Source organism: Ammodytes marinus, assembly GCF_949987685.1.
Source record: "Ammodytes marinus genome assembly, chromosome: 19".
NCBI lineage: Eukaryota > Metazoa > Chordata > Actinopteri > Uranoscopiformes > Ammodytidae > Ammodytes > Ammodytes marinus.
Window position 1 is genome coordinate 3,319,144 of NC_137223.1, and position 15,253 is coordinate 3,334,396.

Consider the following 15,253-nt stretch of genomic DNA (forward strand, 5'->3'; position numbering starts at 1 on the left):
GGCATTCCTCCTTGCCATTGCGACTGCAATCGGTCGGTGAACTCCATGCCTTGTCAGTAAGCCAGGCGTGCTTGCGCTGGCATGTAGAAGGGTCAGGAGTGGTGCTCTCGCCAACTCCATCCTTCCTATCCAAACGATTGTCTCCCCACCATGTAAACCAATCGATCGAGTTGGCTGCTTTCAATCCCCTGGGCTCACCAGGGGGTGCAGAAAGAATGTCAGACCCACTGTGCCCGGTGCGGGCGCTTAGGGCATAGGTTGTGGCAACAACCAGCTTGCGTAAGACAAATACCTTTTTGTCTGCTATGGGAGCCGCAGGGAGGGGGCTGCCCTGTCCAAACAGAGACACTCCCACTGACTTGTGGATGTGGTCTTGTATGCATATAGAGCACAGGGGCTCCCCATGCCTTGGCCGTTGAGTGCCACTCTACCAGGAGTATGGCTACATCATGGGCTGCCTTGAAGCGGATTTCACGGCAGGACATTTGCGCCACGGCTACATGGTCTTCATCATGTACGTTGCGCGGCTCTACAGAGTAAATGTTGCTGCACCTCATCCGGTGGAATGACAGCTGTCTTGTTGATGGCTGCAAGCCCTTAATTGATGAGTACTCTTCGTGACCGTTTTGGTATAAGTCATCCAGTGCTATAAGCACCGCCTCTGGCGGTCAGTAGGAACGAAATAGAACGATAGTTACGTATGTAACTACGGTTCTATGAGTTCCGGATGACCGCCAGAGTTCTCTGTCACTCAGACTTCTCAGACACCGCGAGAAGATCCAGTGGAACAGAACCTCTGGTGACTTCCGGAATATATAGACATTCCTGGAGTCACCCGGGTGTCACAGGTGACTTTGTTGGTATAAAGATCTCGACCTGCGCATGCGCGCAATGGAATATCCAGTGCTATAAGCACCGCCTCTGGCGGTCATCCGGAACTCATAGAACCGTAGTTACATACGTAACTATCGTTAGAGCCTGTCTCTTTAAGCCCCGCCTTCCAAAAAGCTCAGTCTGCTCTGAATAGGCCCATTTTCCCTGTACCGTGCCTTAGCAGGATTGTCCTTCTTGCCAATACGTGCCAATACGGTGGGGGAAAAGAGAGAGGGTCGTTTTTTATAATACATTGTTTTTAACGATCAATTCCAGCCAAAATTCACACATTGTAAGATGTTAAAATAATCCCAGTGTGGTATGAAACTATGAAAATAACCCAATTTGAGAATTGAATTAACCTTGAATTATTTGGCCTCATTTTTTTCTACCACAATATGATTCTGTTGAAAGACTGTAATGACAAAAAATATAAAATAATTTTTTTATCTAAGATCCCAAAAATTCTCAGGGTTTTAATGTGTATTGAGCAGGTGGATTAACTCACCCACCTGCTCCTGTTTGACATCTGTTCACTCCATTAAGTTTGACCTTTGTTAATTGAAACATTGTTCATGGATTTCATTATTCCCATGAAACGAGTCTTGCTTTCCCTATCGGTCACAATGGCTTTTGTTCAGCTGGCCTCATAAATATTCCCTCCTCTTTTTTCTCCTTTCTGCCATAGCAGCACTGGTGGGCAGTACTGAAGGATGTTATTTTGTTGCTGGATAGCCTTGTTCCATCCTCAGTAGCAAATTATATACTGCGAAGAAAACAACAGTAATAAATGAGCTGACGGTCCTGCTTTGAGAGGCAGGCTTGAGTCTCCAGAAGGCAGCTTGTGTTTTTTCGCCCATCCATTCTTCCCCAGCGTGCAGATCACTGTGCAAACAGGAACATATTTCAGTTGTATTTGTAGAGGGTGTGTAGGAAGAAAAGATCCCAACACGCGGTTGCTAGGGATCACATTAGTGAGTAATGTCTTTCTGTCAGTTCAATGGAGTAGTTTAATTTGTCAGCCATTGTGTCGATACAGACTCATCAACAGAAATATTACCTGGCAAACCATACAGTATATATAGTATATCAATCTATTAATCAAAATGTATTATAGCCCAATTTCACACATACAAAAATGCCTAAAAGGGCTGTACACCTTAAGCAAAATACAAATATCATTCCAACACAACAAACCATCATGAACAAGAAACATGTCATGAATAGTGCCATTCTATAAAATGCATGAGCAAAAGCATTCAAAACTATACATAAAGACGATATTCACAGTGACCAATTACATGTTGGGTAACCATAGTGAGGTGTTACAGAAATGAAATGATGTGAAGGGTAGATGCAAAGAGGTGTATTTTGAGTTTGCGCTTAAAGGAATGGACTGCGTTGGCTCCACAGATTTTTAGGGATGGGACCAATCTGATCCAATATTGGTATAAGGTCCGATATCGCTGCAATCGACTGACAACTCCGATCCACGTACTGGTCCATAGCCTGTTTTTAAATGTATTTTTTTTAAATTATTTTAACTATGAAAGATAAATTGTATTATTTAAAGGTTCAGTAAGCGAAATGGTACTTTTAGCTAACTTCCTGTCAGTGACTGCAGTTAGCAGTCCCCTCCCTCGTCCCCACGTCACCACATTAATGCACTGCGGTCTTCAAGCATCGAGTCATAGCATCATCTTAGATCCGTAAGTGCAATGAAACATGATTAAAAACCATTAAAACAGACATTGGGAAGGATTTTTACCTGCTCCGCCATTGTAGGCGCATAAACATTCACCCCTGTGTTGCGCTCTGCTTCCGTGTAATATTTTAGAGGTTAAATGCACTCATACATCTACTAAAGCTGTTGTTACAGTAACTACATGTAACTACAGATATTTTGTGTTTAATTTGCTTGTGATCTGATGGACACCATGTTAATTCGTCCGGATCTTGCACTAAAACCAGTATGTTTTCTGAGGCTGCAGCTTGCGGTGCATCTGTAACACAGTGGAGTCAGCAGTATTGGTCTGTAAATAACAGCAAATGGCTGCGGCCATCACTGTGTGTGTGTGGTGGAGGGAAGAGGCTTGGCGTGCACGTTCCACGTGTGTGTGTGTGTGTGTGTGTGTGTGCGCGCAAGTGTGTGCACATGCGTGTGCATGCATTTGCTTGTAGTTGCACATAGTAGCAGAAAGAGAGAGTGTGCACGTGTGTGTGTCTGTGTGTGTCTGTGTGTATGTGTGTCACAGAAGCCATTAATCAGAGGGTCCAGGGCAGCCCTGTGTTTTTCTTGCAGGCATTCGCTTTTCCTGTTAAAACCTCACCCTCCTCCTGCCAGTTGGATGTGTTGTGAAAAAAGTACAAGACCACTCTGAACCCATTATGTTCTTACACAAGTTATTGAGTGAGTGGGATCGCCTTTAAACCGTTGAGCATTCCGGGATCTGGTTTTAATTTAGATCAGTACATTTTTATAGCATTTTAGTAATTTGGTCAATGTAAGATTTAGGCAAATTTTTAGTCAACAAAAACACAAGATATTTCCTTTCGGAGAGAATTATTTGTTTCTTTTTTATCCAATGCTAAGCTTGTATTTCATAAACAATGACTTATTATATGTTGGTAAATATGTCGTTATAGTCTCCTTTTCTGGTCGTGGAGAAAATGCGGAGAAAAATATTCGATGACAAAAGCAACACGTCTGTCAAACATTTCATTTCTACATTGCCCAAAGTGATAGCAACACATCCTTATTGATGAATGAATCACAGTAGTCTGTTGTTTTTGATATAATAATCACTTTTTTGGAAAAGAACTGGGCCAAGAAAAATCAATCTGTGAAGCATACCCATGTCACAGAAAGCAGAGGAGGACATTGTGGGAAACACACCAGTTGAAAAATGTGGCCTCTGGCTAACAGCCACAGTGCTTTACTGGTCTCTGGAACCAAAGATAGCTTCAGGCACTTCAAGTCAACTTTAATCCATGACTGAAAAACAACTTGACTTCGATATCTTCTTTCTAATAACTTTCAAAAACTGCCTAGAAGTGTACTGTAGTGGCCAGTGACCCTGGAAACACATTTGGGTGTTGAATACCTCTTGAAGGACCCACTCTACTAGGCTGGCCAGAGTCCAGTTTAGCTGCCAACATTTGGAGTCCGTCCAGCGAGTGCTTTCTCTCGGAGGCCTTTACCAAAACATGACCTATTTTCTCAGCGGGGGGAGAGGGGGGGGGGGGGGGGGGGTCAAACAGCCTGTTCTTTTATTCCTGCCATGTTCATATTCTTGCCTCTTCTTTCTCACTTAACCAGCCATTTAAACATATCGACTAGGAATTTTACAGTTGTCTGGTAGTAAGTGGTATACAGTTTTCCGTCAACGTGACCCTTTGCCTAGTGACGATCAGCATCTTTTACAATCTGCTGATGGCATGCTCTCCATCTGAACACATGCTGAATAATGGGGCTAAATGGCCTTTGCCTAATAGCGCATTAAAGTAAGTCGCAAGATTTCCTGCCCATGGAATCTCTTTTCACAGGGCATGCTGGTGTCAGTGGCTCAGACTGGATTACAGCTTTTGATTATGGCCTTTAGTGGACTTTTCCCAGGACTTTTTATTGTTTCATGCTATTACGCCAGCAGCTTGCAAACATTTAAGATGTACCATGGAAGTCCTTATCAATTACATTTATCAGCTTCTGAGTTTATAAGTATATACGTGTTAAGTTGAGAAATGCGTCAGATGGCTTAAGAAAATCATGCTGTTTATATTGTCATTAGTACGGATCACTGGCATGGTATTCTTGTTCCACATGCACCACCTAGTAAGCAGAACAATTGTGGTTTTGTCACCCATATGCAACCACACCAATACAACCTTGTTTGAACTTGCTCATTTGGACCTCTATTCCTGCCACACCTTTGGGTGTGCCCTTTATTCTTAAAGGTGCGTGGCAACTAGCGTTTAAGGTGCATTGGCGCCCCTCTCTCTCCCAGGGTATGGGTGGTTTACTTCTATTAAACTTTAAGCTATTATTTATTTGATTTATATCTAGAATTTCTTTAATTGAGACAATTATCATTGTTTTATCGCCCAGTCCAGTTAACATACACGATAACTTGCTAGCAGTTTTATTCTTCCTGACATCTACTGGCACATTTTCCCATTTCTGGGAGAAAAATGTGTCTTATTTTCGAGGGATTCTTGTCCATTCCAAAATGTTGTTTCTGTGGCTGTGTTTTATGGTTGGGAAGATCGGCAAATTTTGGAATGGGTAGTAGATCTGTGTCCTTCTCTGATGACATCTTTGCAGCCGGCTAGCTAACATTGCAAAGACTGGTTGCAGTTTGCAGCCCAAACTTCAAACATTGAGAACTACAGATTTTGAGACTTTATTTTATTTTGAAAAAATTGTTAAAAGGCAATTATTCTCTTGTTTCATTGTTCAATATGCTGAAGAACAAACAAAATGGGCTCCATTCATAAAACCATGACTAATGGTTAAAAAATTCCCCAGGGAACTGTTTATAGCCAAACACATCTACAAGCATTCCAAGTGGCTGATTGTTTAATGTAAGGTACTCTTGTGTAGCTCTCATTGGACACACTCATTGAACCACTTCTACCAATTAGGCTACAAGAAGTTGCTCCACCAGTTCTACCAGTTTCACAGCTTGTACAAATGTAAGTGCACAATAAATAGTGACAACTAAGTACAACAACACTGGAGATTGTTTCCATCATGTTGTGGACGCAAGACGTGCTCATTATATTCTGTGTACCTTGCCTGTGGCTCTCAACTGTAAGTCTATTTGTTCACAGTGATATTCCAAAACGTGTCAAGATTATATCCTTCACTGAGTTAAAAAATTAACTACAGCATGTGTTTTCATGCTAAAGCCAAATCGATTATTAGTTCAATGGAAAATGAAATGGCAACCATTTTGATCACAACAAGATAAATCAATGATGAAAGTAATGAAGGAATGTCTCAGCCAGTGCTGCGGTGTATTTTTGGACGACAATGGCATTCCCCTCGCGTTGTCACCTGGCCACTCGGCGTCACATTGCGGTCCTTGTGTGAAGTGACAGGCGGAGGAGCGCGATTATGATTTTTCAACTGTCGCGTAGGAAAAAGTTCACCAGTTCTCAAATATTCCAACCGCTCCAACGGGCCCGCGCATGTATTCAACGAGCACTGAGGCGACAGTTCCACGGCCTTTAAAAGGAGAATTTCACAGGAAAAAGCCGAAGACTTAATATCAATCACTAATCCCCAGAACACTGTTGCCGACCTCAGTTTGGTCTCAGTTAACAAACTGGTCGGGCACATGTTAGCTCGGTCTGGAAGTTTAGGAAAGTTATTATCCTTAACCAAAAGAGGAGTAATGCTATTATACCTAAACTCAAAAGTTCTTAGCTGGCTTGCTAATGTCAGCCATGGGTGAGATTACATTCAGGAAACACCAGGTTTTGTTCCTAGTTGGAAGTTGTGTGAACCCTTAAGCCTTCCCATGAGGACAGGACTTCTGAAATGCAGCTATACAGTCAGGCTAACATTAAATTAGCTGTGTGGAAAGTCGGTCAATACCTCCAAAACACAGGATTATGTCCTATTTTTCTATTTTCACAAACTACTTATCTACGTAACTGACCTAATTCTACATACAAAAGCTGGTCGCAAGGATACATCCCTTCTTGGTTTTTAGCTCATCTTTAAGGTAAATTCCCTATCTTATACTTATTTGGATTCGAGCCGACATTGCCAAAGTCTTGTGTGAACAGCGAACTCTTGGATTGACCTCATGGCTGTAGCCTAGTACACAGTACATGGGTTAAACCCAGGTTGATGATCACATGAGGTCTCAGTGGGTCTGGTCCAGCACACGGCCCTCAGGGCAGAAAGTGGTGCCACAGAGTAGAGCTGGGGAGTGCACAAGCCCTAAACCCCGGGCTCATTACTACAATGCCCTATTATAGCCTGTGGATTACGGTTGTGATTAAACACAAACCTCATTTCCACAACCACATGCCAAATCAAACAGCCTGCATACAATTCCAGCATTATTCCCCTCGGTTTGGCCCTCCCACCTCCTCCCAATCCTGTCCGCAACTGTACTGGGTAGAAAATTAAATTTTTTGTAGTTTTGGTAAAGGGTTTATTCAGTTACAACAATTGATCTACTGTGTATTAATTCAGATGATTCTGCGTATCTATTTTCGATCATCAGATTACATCAGGTCTGTTTTTCTATGTCCTAATCCAAAGGTTATTTCCATGTTAGGAATAAGGTTTTGGAAGACAGCACTGTTCAGACACAGTCAGTAGTATTCCCCCATAAACAGTTGCTTGCTCAGTCCGTAATAATTCTGCAGAGGCATTTGGTTTCCCCTCTGCCTACTGATAGATGACAGGTCAGTATCCAGTGACACACAGTGCACTCTCCTGTCCTTGTAGCCGTTTCAATAGGGACACATCAATATGACAGCAGAGAAGCTTTCTGGTGGTTCTGGATGAACAGTACGCTTGAGACTCTGTGATCAAGCAGGACATTTTCTACTGACACGCTTCATTGCTTCATTCTTGCAGTGGAGTTTGAGAGGGGACTATCCAAAGAGGGTGCTCGTTTGTACAATCAATCACAAATGACTTTTTTAATGTGGTCCAGGCCTTTGAGTGCAGCCACATGGAACAGGTATAAGCACTGTTGGCTTTAGACATGGTCAGATCGGATGACATGTTGTACAGGCTAGTTCGCTTGAAGCAAACAGCCCTTTAGGTTTTTAGCGAGTTTGTGCCTCCAGCCACAATTATTACTTTGTTTTGTTGACTAAAATTTGCAACTAAAACCCACTTTTGACGCTTAGTACAGAGTTATTTAATTCAGAGAATGTTTAATAGGGGATCTAGGGAAGGCAATGTCGGTCTGATGGTTGGTCGGCCCAGTCTGGCGAAATACCTCAACAGCTATTGAATGGATTGCCATGCACTTTGGTGCAAACATCAATGATGTCCAGATGATGAATCCCTAACAGCTTTGGTGATCGTCTGAATTTTCCTCCACCGTTAGGGTGTTATTAAAGAAATGTGTCCACCTCGATTAACTGGTTTTCTGTGAATTTTGGTACTGATGTTCATGGTCCCCCCGAGGATGATTTGCAATAACTTTGAAGGCCTTACCTTTCATATCGTGCCATCAACAAGTCACAATTGCTTTGTTCGTCCAATACTGACGACATTCCCATTAGCTTTGGCTTTGTGTTTAGTGATATTCCACAGATGCTAACACTCTCAACACTCTGGCTTAACATTGTGGTTGTAGTTCACGTTATTCCTGTCAACCATGCTGGCATTGTCCATGTAAGCCATGTGTTTGTGTGCAGAAAGTACTGTACTATTAATGAGATCACTCAGTAATATCCAAGTCAAATACAATACCTTATCCAAATGAGTTGAAGTTCAAATGAGATCAGACAGCGGACCAGCACTAAAATGTTTACTGAGCACCTTCTTAGATATTCCAAGTGGCTTTATATGATACTGTAGGTGAGGTGAGTAATTCCACTACAGTCCTGTTATGGGCTGGCCCGGTTTCAAGTCCCCCAAGGTATTTACACAGCTTTAGTTACTCTCAGAGTGAGTCCACGAGACATCAATCTGCAGGTTCACACTGGTATATGATTGCCAAAAACCACTTATTGATTGATTGATTGATTGATTGATTGATTTATATTTATTTCGTCCATGGATGTCTTCCAACAAAACTAATTTCAACATTCTCACATGTACAATCCATAAAACCATGACTTATGGTATGGCTAAGGATTAGGTTCCTATTTAATTTCTTTTGTGTCTGTCATCCAGTTCTTCATCTGTGTAACGGAATGACTACTAATATAAGCAAACATGATATTTCTCAGTATAACTGGAGTCAGCAACATGTGGAGACTAATGCAAAGTGCATACAACACAGATAATCTGAAGTGAGTAAAAAACTGTGGCACTAGCATGTTGCTAATAAAAGGCTTCACTCAATCCCTGGATGGATATGGTACTGTAGGTGAAGTACAGTTAATAGTCATGCCAGTTTGTACAAATGAATAAGTAATTGTGTGGGTGGGATTCACTGTAGATTGTTTCAGTTCTGTCTGAAATAGCCCACAGACATGTAGGTCTTTGTAAAGGGCACCATTGATTATTGTTAGGGGTCAGCACATGGCACAGTGCGGATGGGGAGTGGGTCAAGCCATTGAGCAGTTCCAAAGGCAGAGAAAGAAGGTGGTGCTGTTTTAATGGTGCAGCCTGTTGTGTAGCATCAGTCCTCCACACACTCCTCCTTTGAAGCTGGAACAATAACATCCAACACCTTCTTAATCGGGACTCCTTATTGTGGTTTGCTGTTCCCATTACAATCACATTGTGTTATGTTAGGTTAGGTTAAACTTTATTGTGGGGACATTTGTGTTGGGCACAGTGTGGGATTGCTTCATACAAACCATACTTCCCCGATAGTACAACCCAGAACAAAACAAACAAACATTTGAACATGAACGACATGGTGCTTTATAGTCTATGAATAGAAATGTAAGGTGTATGGATAAAGTGCAAGTTTCTTAAAACCTCCAGTCAATGCCCCCCCCCTCCCCCCTCTTACTCATACTTTACTTTACTCTGTAGATAGACTAACTATCTTATCAACCAGGGACGTGCAGCGAGAGTTTGGGGAGCCGGAGCTCAAGTGAGAAAACGGACTCTTTTGTGATTATCATATATATTTAAAAAAAATATAAACACATTTCTTACTTACTTACCAATTTATTGTAAAACCCTAACACTCACACAATTGCTTAATACTCAACAGATTTCTAAAAAATAACATTGTTTTTTCTTGAGTATTCACTAGGTAGCTAGCGGAGGAGAAGATATTGACATTTTACCAAAGTTTCAATATTTAAAATGTTTTGTTTTTTATGGTCGTGCAAGTTTTAATTGGTTAAAGTAAATATTTCCGTTAAAAATAAAGTTAAAGACCTACTTCACCGGTGGAAATATGAAGGTGTATTGAATTCTGAGATCATATGTAGTATAAATGTGCAAACATTTTAGAAATCGGTTCATCCTAGCCTGAGAAAAGGCCGAAAGACTGTTTTATGGTCTTACTGTCTAACCCTACATTTTACTAGGGTGACATCACACAGTCACATGGGAAAATGTAGGGTTAGGATTAACAGGACAGCTGGGCCAAGGGAAGACTGAGGAAAGATTGAAGGAAGAAAAACCTCATTCATTATATTATAATAGCGATCTTATAATGATAGAACGCCGGTTAAGTATGGGTGAAGTATTCCTTTAAGCATAGTTAGGTTCTTGGCCTCTGAAAACCATGGGCCCCCCAAGTGGCTGGGCCCTATAAAGCTTTCCCACTTATCTACCCCTTATTGGCGGCCCTGCATACATCCCCAAAGCATCGTGGGAGCAGTAGTACCGAAACTAGGCTGAATAAAAAATCAGGAGATCACCAATGTTTAAGTGTTCATCCTCTATGAGCAATGATTGTATTGAAATATTCTGCATCTTAAAATAAAAATTTATATTTCTCTTTGGATCAAAGTGTTGGACCGACACAATGACCAAAACCATGATTTATGTTCCTTTTGTCATGTAATTCCCCATGCTCGTTTGTTGTTTTCATCATTTATACATTAAGACTGTATTAAGAAAACTTTTCTTACTGTGATATGGAATGAATGGCATACAATATCCAACACTGCAAGTATATTGACATGTTTTTTTCAACCCCAGCAGACCTGGCATATTAAGTGAGACATTTAGCACTTGTTGGATGTCTCATTTTAGATATGAATACCTCCCTGTCTTCTATTCCTAATGTGTATCAATGCTGTAAATGAATGAATTCACAATACTCATAAGAGCCTCCAAATGGCGTGTATTTCATCCCCCATCTCATTGTTCTGTGTAGTGTTTGGCTGCAGCAAAGCACAGGGAGTGTACTAGATGAATATGCCTTTTTGCACATCTTGTAAAGAAATATTTATTATATATTGAAATATATTGAAATGCCTCGAGAGGGGATTTTGGTCCTCTGGTATTCAACATTATATTAACTCTAACTTTAAAGGTCAATACTTTACTCTCTCTTCCTTATTACTTTTCCCCAGATAATGCAACAGTTTTTTATTTATTTTTTATCAGAAAGCCAATCTGTTTAGTGCTCCTGCCAGTCTGGGTTATAACTGCAGACATTTCACATGAAAACACATTGCAGAGAGAGAAATGCTGTTGTGTTGACACACAGTTAACGTTACAAAAAAATATATACAGCCCCGGAAAAAATTAAGAGACCGGTCTGGATTTTTCTTAAATCTTTATCTCTATATTACTTATTGAAAATGCTCTAAATGACAATATTTTTTTATTGTGAATTTGGTAGAAATGTTTTCAGTAGTTTATATTATAAAAACAAAATGTCCATTCTACTCAAACCTATGCCTCTAAAGAGTAAAACAAGAGACACTGAACATTTGGAGTGGTCTCTTAATTTTTTTCCGGAGCTCTTATTATGTTATGTTGTTTTCAAATGAGCCCATTCCACATGATTGACTCTTTTGCGTTGTGTGTTCCAGCTGTTACGAGAACTTAAGCACACGAATGTGATCGCCCTGCAGAAAGTCTTCCTGTCCCACAGTGACAGAAAGGTGTGGCTTCTCTTCGACTACGCTGAACATGACCTGTGGGTGAGTCTCCCTGCTCTGTTCCAACAGTGTCACCCGATATATTTCTAGAAAGCAAATGAACCAAATTGCTAGATAAACTGCTCTTCTTGACAAGAACATTTATATTGCTAAACTGGTTTCAATAAAAACCACCACCTGTGACACAGTGGTGTCGAGAAATCCTTAGAATATTTCCCATGGAAACTCAGCGCTGAAACAAAAGGAAACAAGAGCAGTTTTATTAATATATGGAAGCATCTATTAACTCACTTACCCAAATATCTTACCACCTTCATTCAGAATGCAAATGGTGCATGAAATGATCCTACTGCCCATTCGTTCTCATTATACAGTATGTCATGAAGTGTGTGTATGACCTGGTCGTGAAACCTTTTTTTTTTCAATGACAATCGTGTGTTCTCAAATTAATATATATATATATTATTATATATGTTATTTTTCACGTTTATATCCTCTATTTATGATTCCCTTTAAATTATTTCTGGCATTTTTAATTTTTTTATTTTGAAGTACATACATTTGTCTTTAGTTTGGGTTATTGTAAACTTTGTCTCAAATTTTCATTTCAGTGGCTTTAAAAAAAAAGAGTCTTAAAATACGTTCCTTAAGCTGAGGTGAAAGCTTTGCTCTGTCTGGCAGCACATCATCAAGTTCCATCGCGCCTCCAAGGCCAACAAGAAGCCCATGCAGCTGCCCCGAGGGATGGTCAAGTCTCTGCTCTATCAGATCCTGGATGGGATCCATTACCTCCATGCCAACTGGGTTCTCCACAGGGATCTGGTAAGCAGCTAAATGTGCTCCACTGGTCCACTTTCCCTTTATAGAACCCACAGCATACACGCCGAGCACATGGATCCTGGTTACATCAGTGTCTTTGCACTACTGTTGTGTTATTTGTGTCTCAGGTGTTACTCTCTTCACTTTTGTGTTTTCTATTATACAGTATCTTCTTCTTTATTTTATTGTTGAGAGTAGAGCTGCAACGATTAATCGACGAATCGATTATTAATCGATTATTAAAATAATCACCAACTATTTTGATATTCGATTAATCGTTTTGAGTAATTTTTTAATAAAACCTTTCCAAATTCTCTGATTTCAGCTTCTCAAATGTGAATATTTTCTGGTTTCTTTACTCCTATTATGACAGTAAACTGAAATATCTGTGTATTTTGGACATAATAATAAATTTGAGAACGTCAACATGGGCTTTGGAAAAATGTATCAACATTTTTCACTATTTTATGACATTTAACGGGCCAAACCACTAATCGATTAATAATCGATTAATCGAGAAAATAATCTAAAGATTAATCGATTATCAAAATAATCGTTAGTTGCAGCCCTAGTTGAGAGGAGCCTGGGACTTAAGAATGACATTGCCAATGACTGCTTCTGTAATTATTGTTATTATTGATCCACAGTGAAATATTTTCCCAACGAAAAATGGAAGGTCATTGTGTTTGTTGAATTCTGTTGAAGAATAAATATTGTGCTGTTAAGGTACATCTTAGTTCACACTGTAAGATTTGTTCACTCTCCGTCATGTCTTTAGACGTCACCGACAAAAGCTGAAGATCATATGCAAATTAGCGTACGTTCCTGTGAGGTTTGATATCTGTAATGCTAAAAATTTGGACCTGTCTGTGAGTCCAAATCATGCAGTGTGAAAAGGGTTGTGACTGGCAATGAGAGCAGCCAATGGGAGAGCAGGACACTGGGGGGGAGGGGGGGCAGTAATACACTACAACAGTTGTTATAGTAATACATACACACACACAAACTTTTCAATATTTGTAAAAAAAACAAAGCACAAACGTTTCCATTATTTATTCACCTCCATTTCTCTCTATAGGACGGACAATCTTTCCTGCCTACGTCTCCCAATCCATTCTTTTCTAAAAGCCCTTTTTTTCCTCCTTTTTCTTCCGGCTGGAAATAAGCTCACAAACTACTTGTTTCTTGTGGCCATCCATGGTTAAAAGAAAACAACTATATGATTCCCGTCTGGCCCATGTCATCTGTCGCGTGTGGAGATGCGTCCTTGTCAAAGATCTTGCAACGCGTGACCCCCCTGTCTCCTATCAGTTTTGTAGTTTTTCAAATCACACATCCATGCGATACGCGACAGAACGTTGTGGAATGTGAACTGTGAGCCAGTCCAATGAGCAGAGCTGTGTTATTTTGGGGACAGGTGTTGTTATGTCTGGTGTGGTGTATTATTCTAAATGAGTTAGATACTGTAGTAAAGCCTGAGGAGGAGCTGCCTTGTCTCTGGTCCAGCCTTTAGCCTGGCTGCTACATGCTGCTGCTGCTGGCTCCTGTGAGATTCTCAGCACAGCGGTTTTCCCACAGTGCTTTGGGTCAGAGGGACATTTGTTTGTGGGAGTCAGTCTGGAGCCAGAACACAGCGCTCTTCATTGTGTGTCTTTAAATCTCTGTTAAGATGGCAGAATGTCAGGAATGACATCCATGCTTTGGCATATTCACAGGGAAAATGGCCCCTGTTTAACACTCCACATGAAGGGTTGCATTATCTTTGATCACCACAGTCCTGGTTGGCTGACAGACCTGCCAATGTCCAGTTGTGTCTTTGTTGGAAACAATGGCACTGTTGGCAATAACATTTTCATCTTCTTATTTTGAAAGAATTTGGTTGATGTAAGCTCAGGTGAAAAGTACAACATTTACAGTTTTGCTTGATATAGAAAAAGGATTAAAGTAGGAGTTCCAACAAGACAAGTAGTGTTGTGCCTACAGCAGTGCTAAAAAGTACAATAGAAACCTATGAGGAAAAGTGAGGCCTACTTCCCCTTTTCAAAGCCTGATAAGGAACTCTTGGGGCCAACATGGGTAAAATATAGCCTGGATTAGAGTTTTCTGGAGGCAAAACCCCCCAGAACAAGGGGTCATAAAACAAAGGAACCCAGCCCTAGTTTCATCACTCCTGATAAGGTTTGGTACCCCCATTGGCTGAGATCTTCCAGTCAACCATGTGACCATGCTATGACAAAACCAGCAAGCACCCCAAAATCACCGCCTTTCGCAGTGGATCCATCCACAAAGCGGTTGTTTGCAAACTTTAAACTGAGCTCACAGACTGCCGGCCTGCAGTCTTTATCTTCCCGGATCTGAAGGAAGTTTCACCAAAGGAACTTCATCCTACCACGGCTGCAGAAACTCAGCCGTGCCTCCCTCCCTACCAACGGAGAACAAGCCGAGCGTCCCTGAACGCAACAGACAGTAAACTGCCTTACCGCCTCCGCAAAAGACGCACGCCACCACCGGAGCAAGCCAGCTGACCGTGACGGGCCCCGTCTTTCCCCAAGAAGCAAGATCGTTTTCCCCGGCATAAAAAGCAGGACCCTCCTCTAACCTGCCGTGTGGACCACAGGATCCTATCCTACCTATCACTTCTCATCACCATCGGAGACTATTCACAGTAGGTCACATTTGTCTGGGCTATAAAGTAGGCTATAGATATCTATTTAGGTATACATTAACTTAAGGTTAAGGTACCGACTGACGAGTCGTTTTTCCCTGTTTTTAATAATTGCCTAACTGCTCACTGTGTTTTTCCTCCCGCTTTCCGGGAGATGTTTGATTGTTGTGATTG

General features: G+C 41.1%; 1 protein-coding gene across 1 annotated transcript in view; it reads left to right on the forward strand.

Moving 5' to 3' along the window:
* Window positions 1-15,253, forward strand: part of cdk19 (cyclin dependent kinase 19) — a 71,117-nt gene that overhangs the window by 20,999 nt on the left and 34,865 nt on the right. The window contains exons 3-4 of the mRNA XM_080047687.1: window positions 11,527-11,637; window positions 12,277-12,417. Of these exons, the coding sequence (XP_079903813.1) occupies window positions 11,527-11,637; window positions 12,277-12,417 (252 nt within the window). The remainder of the gene's footprint in view (window positions 1-11,526; window positions 11,638-12,276; window positions 12,418-15,253) is intronic.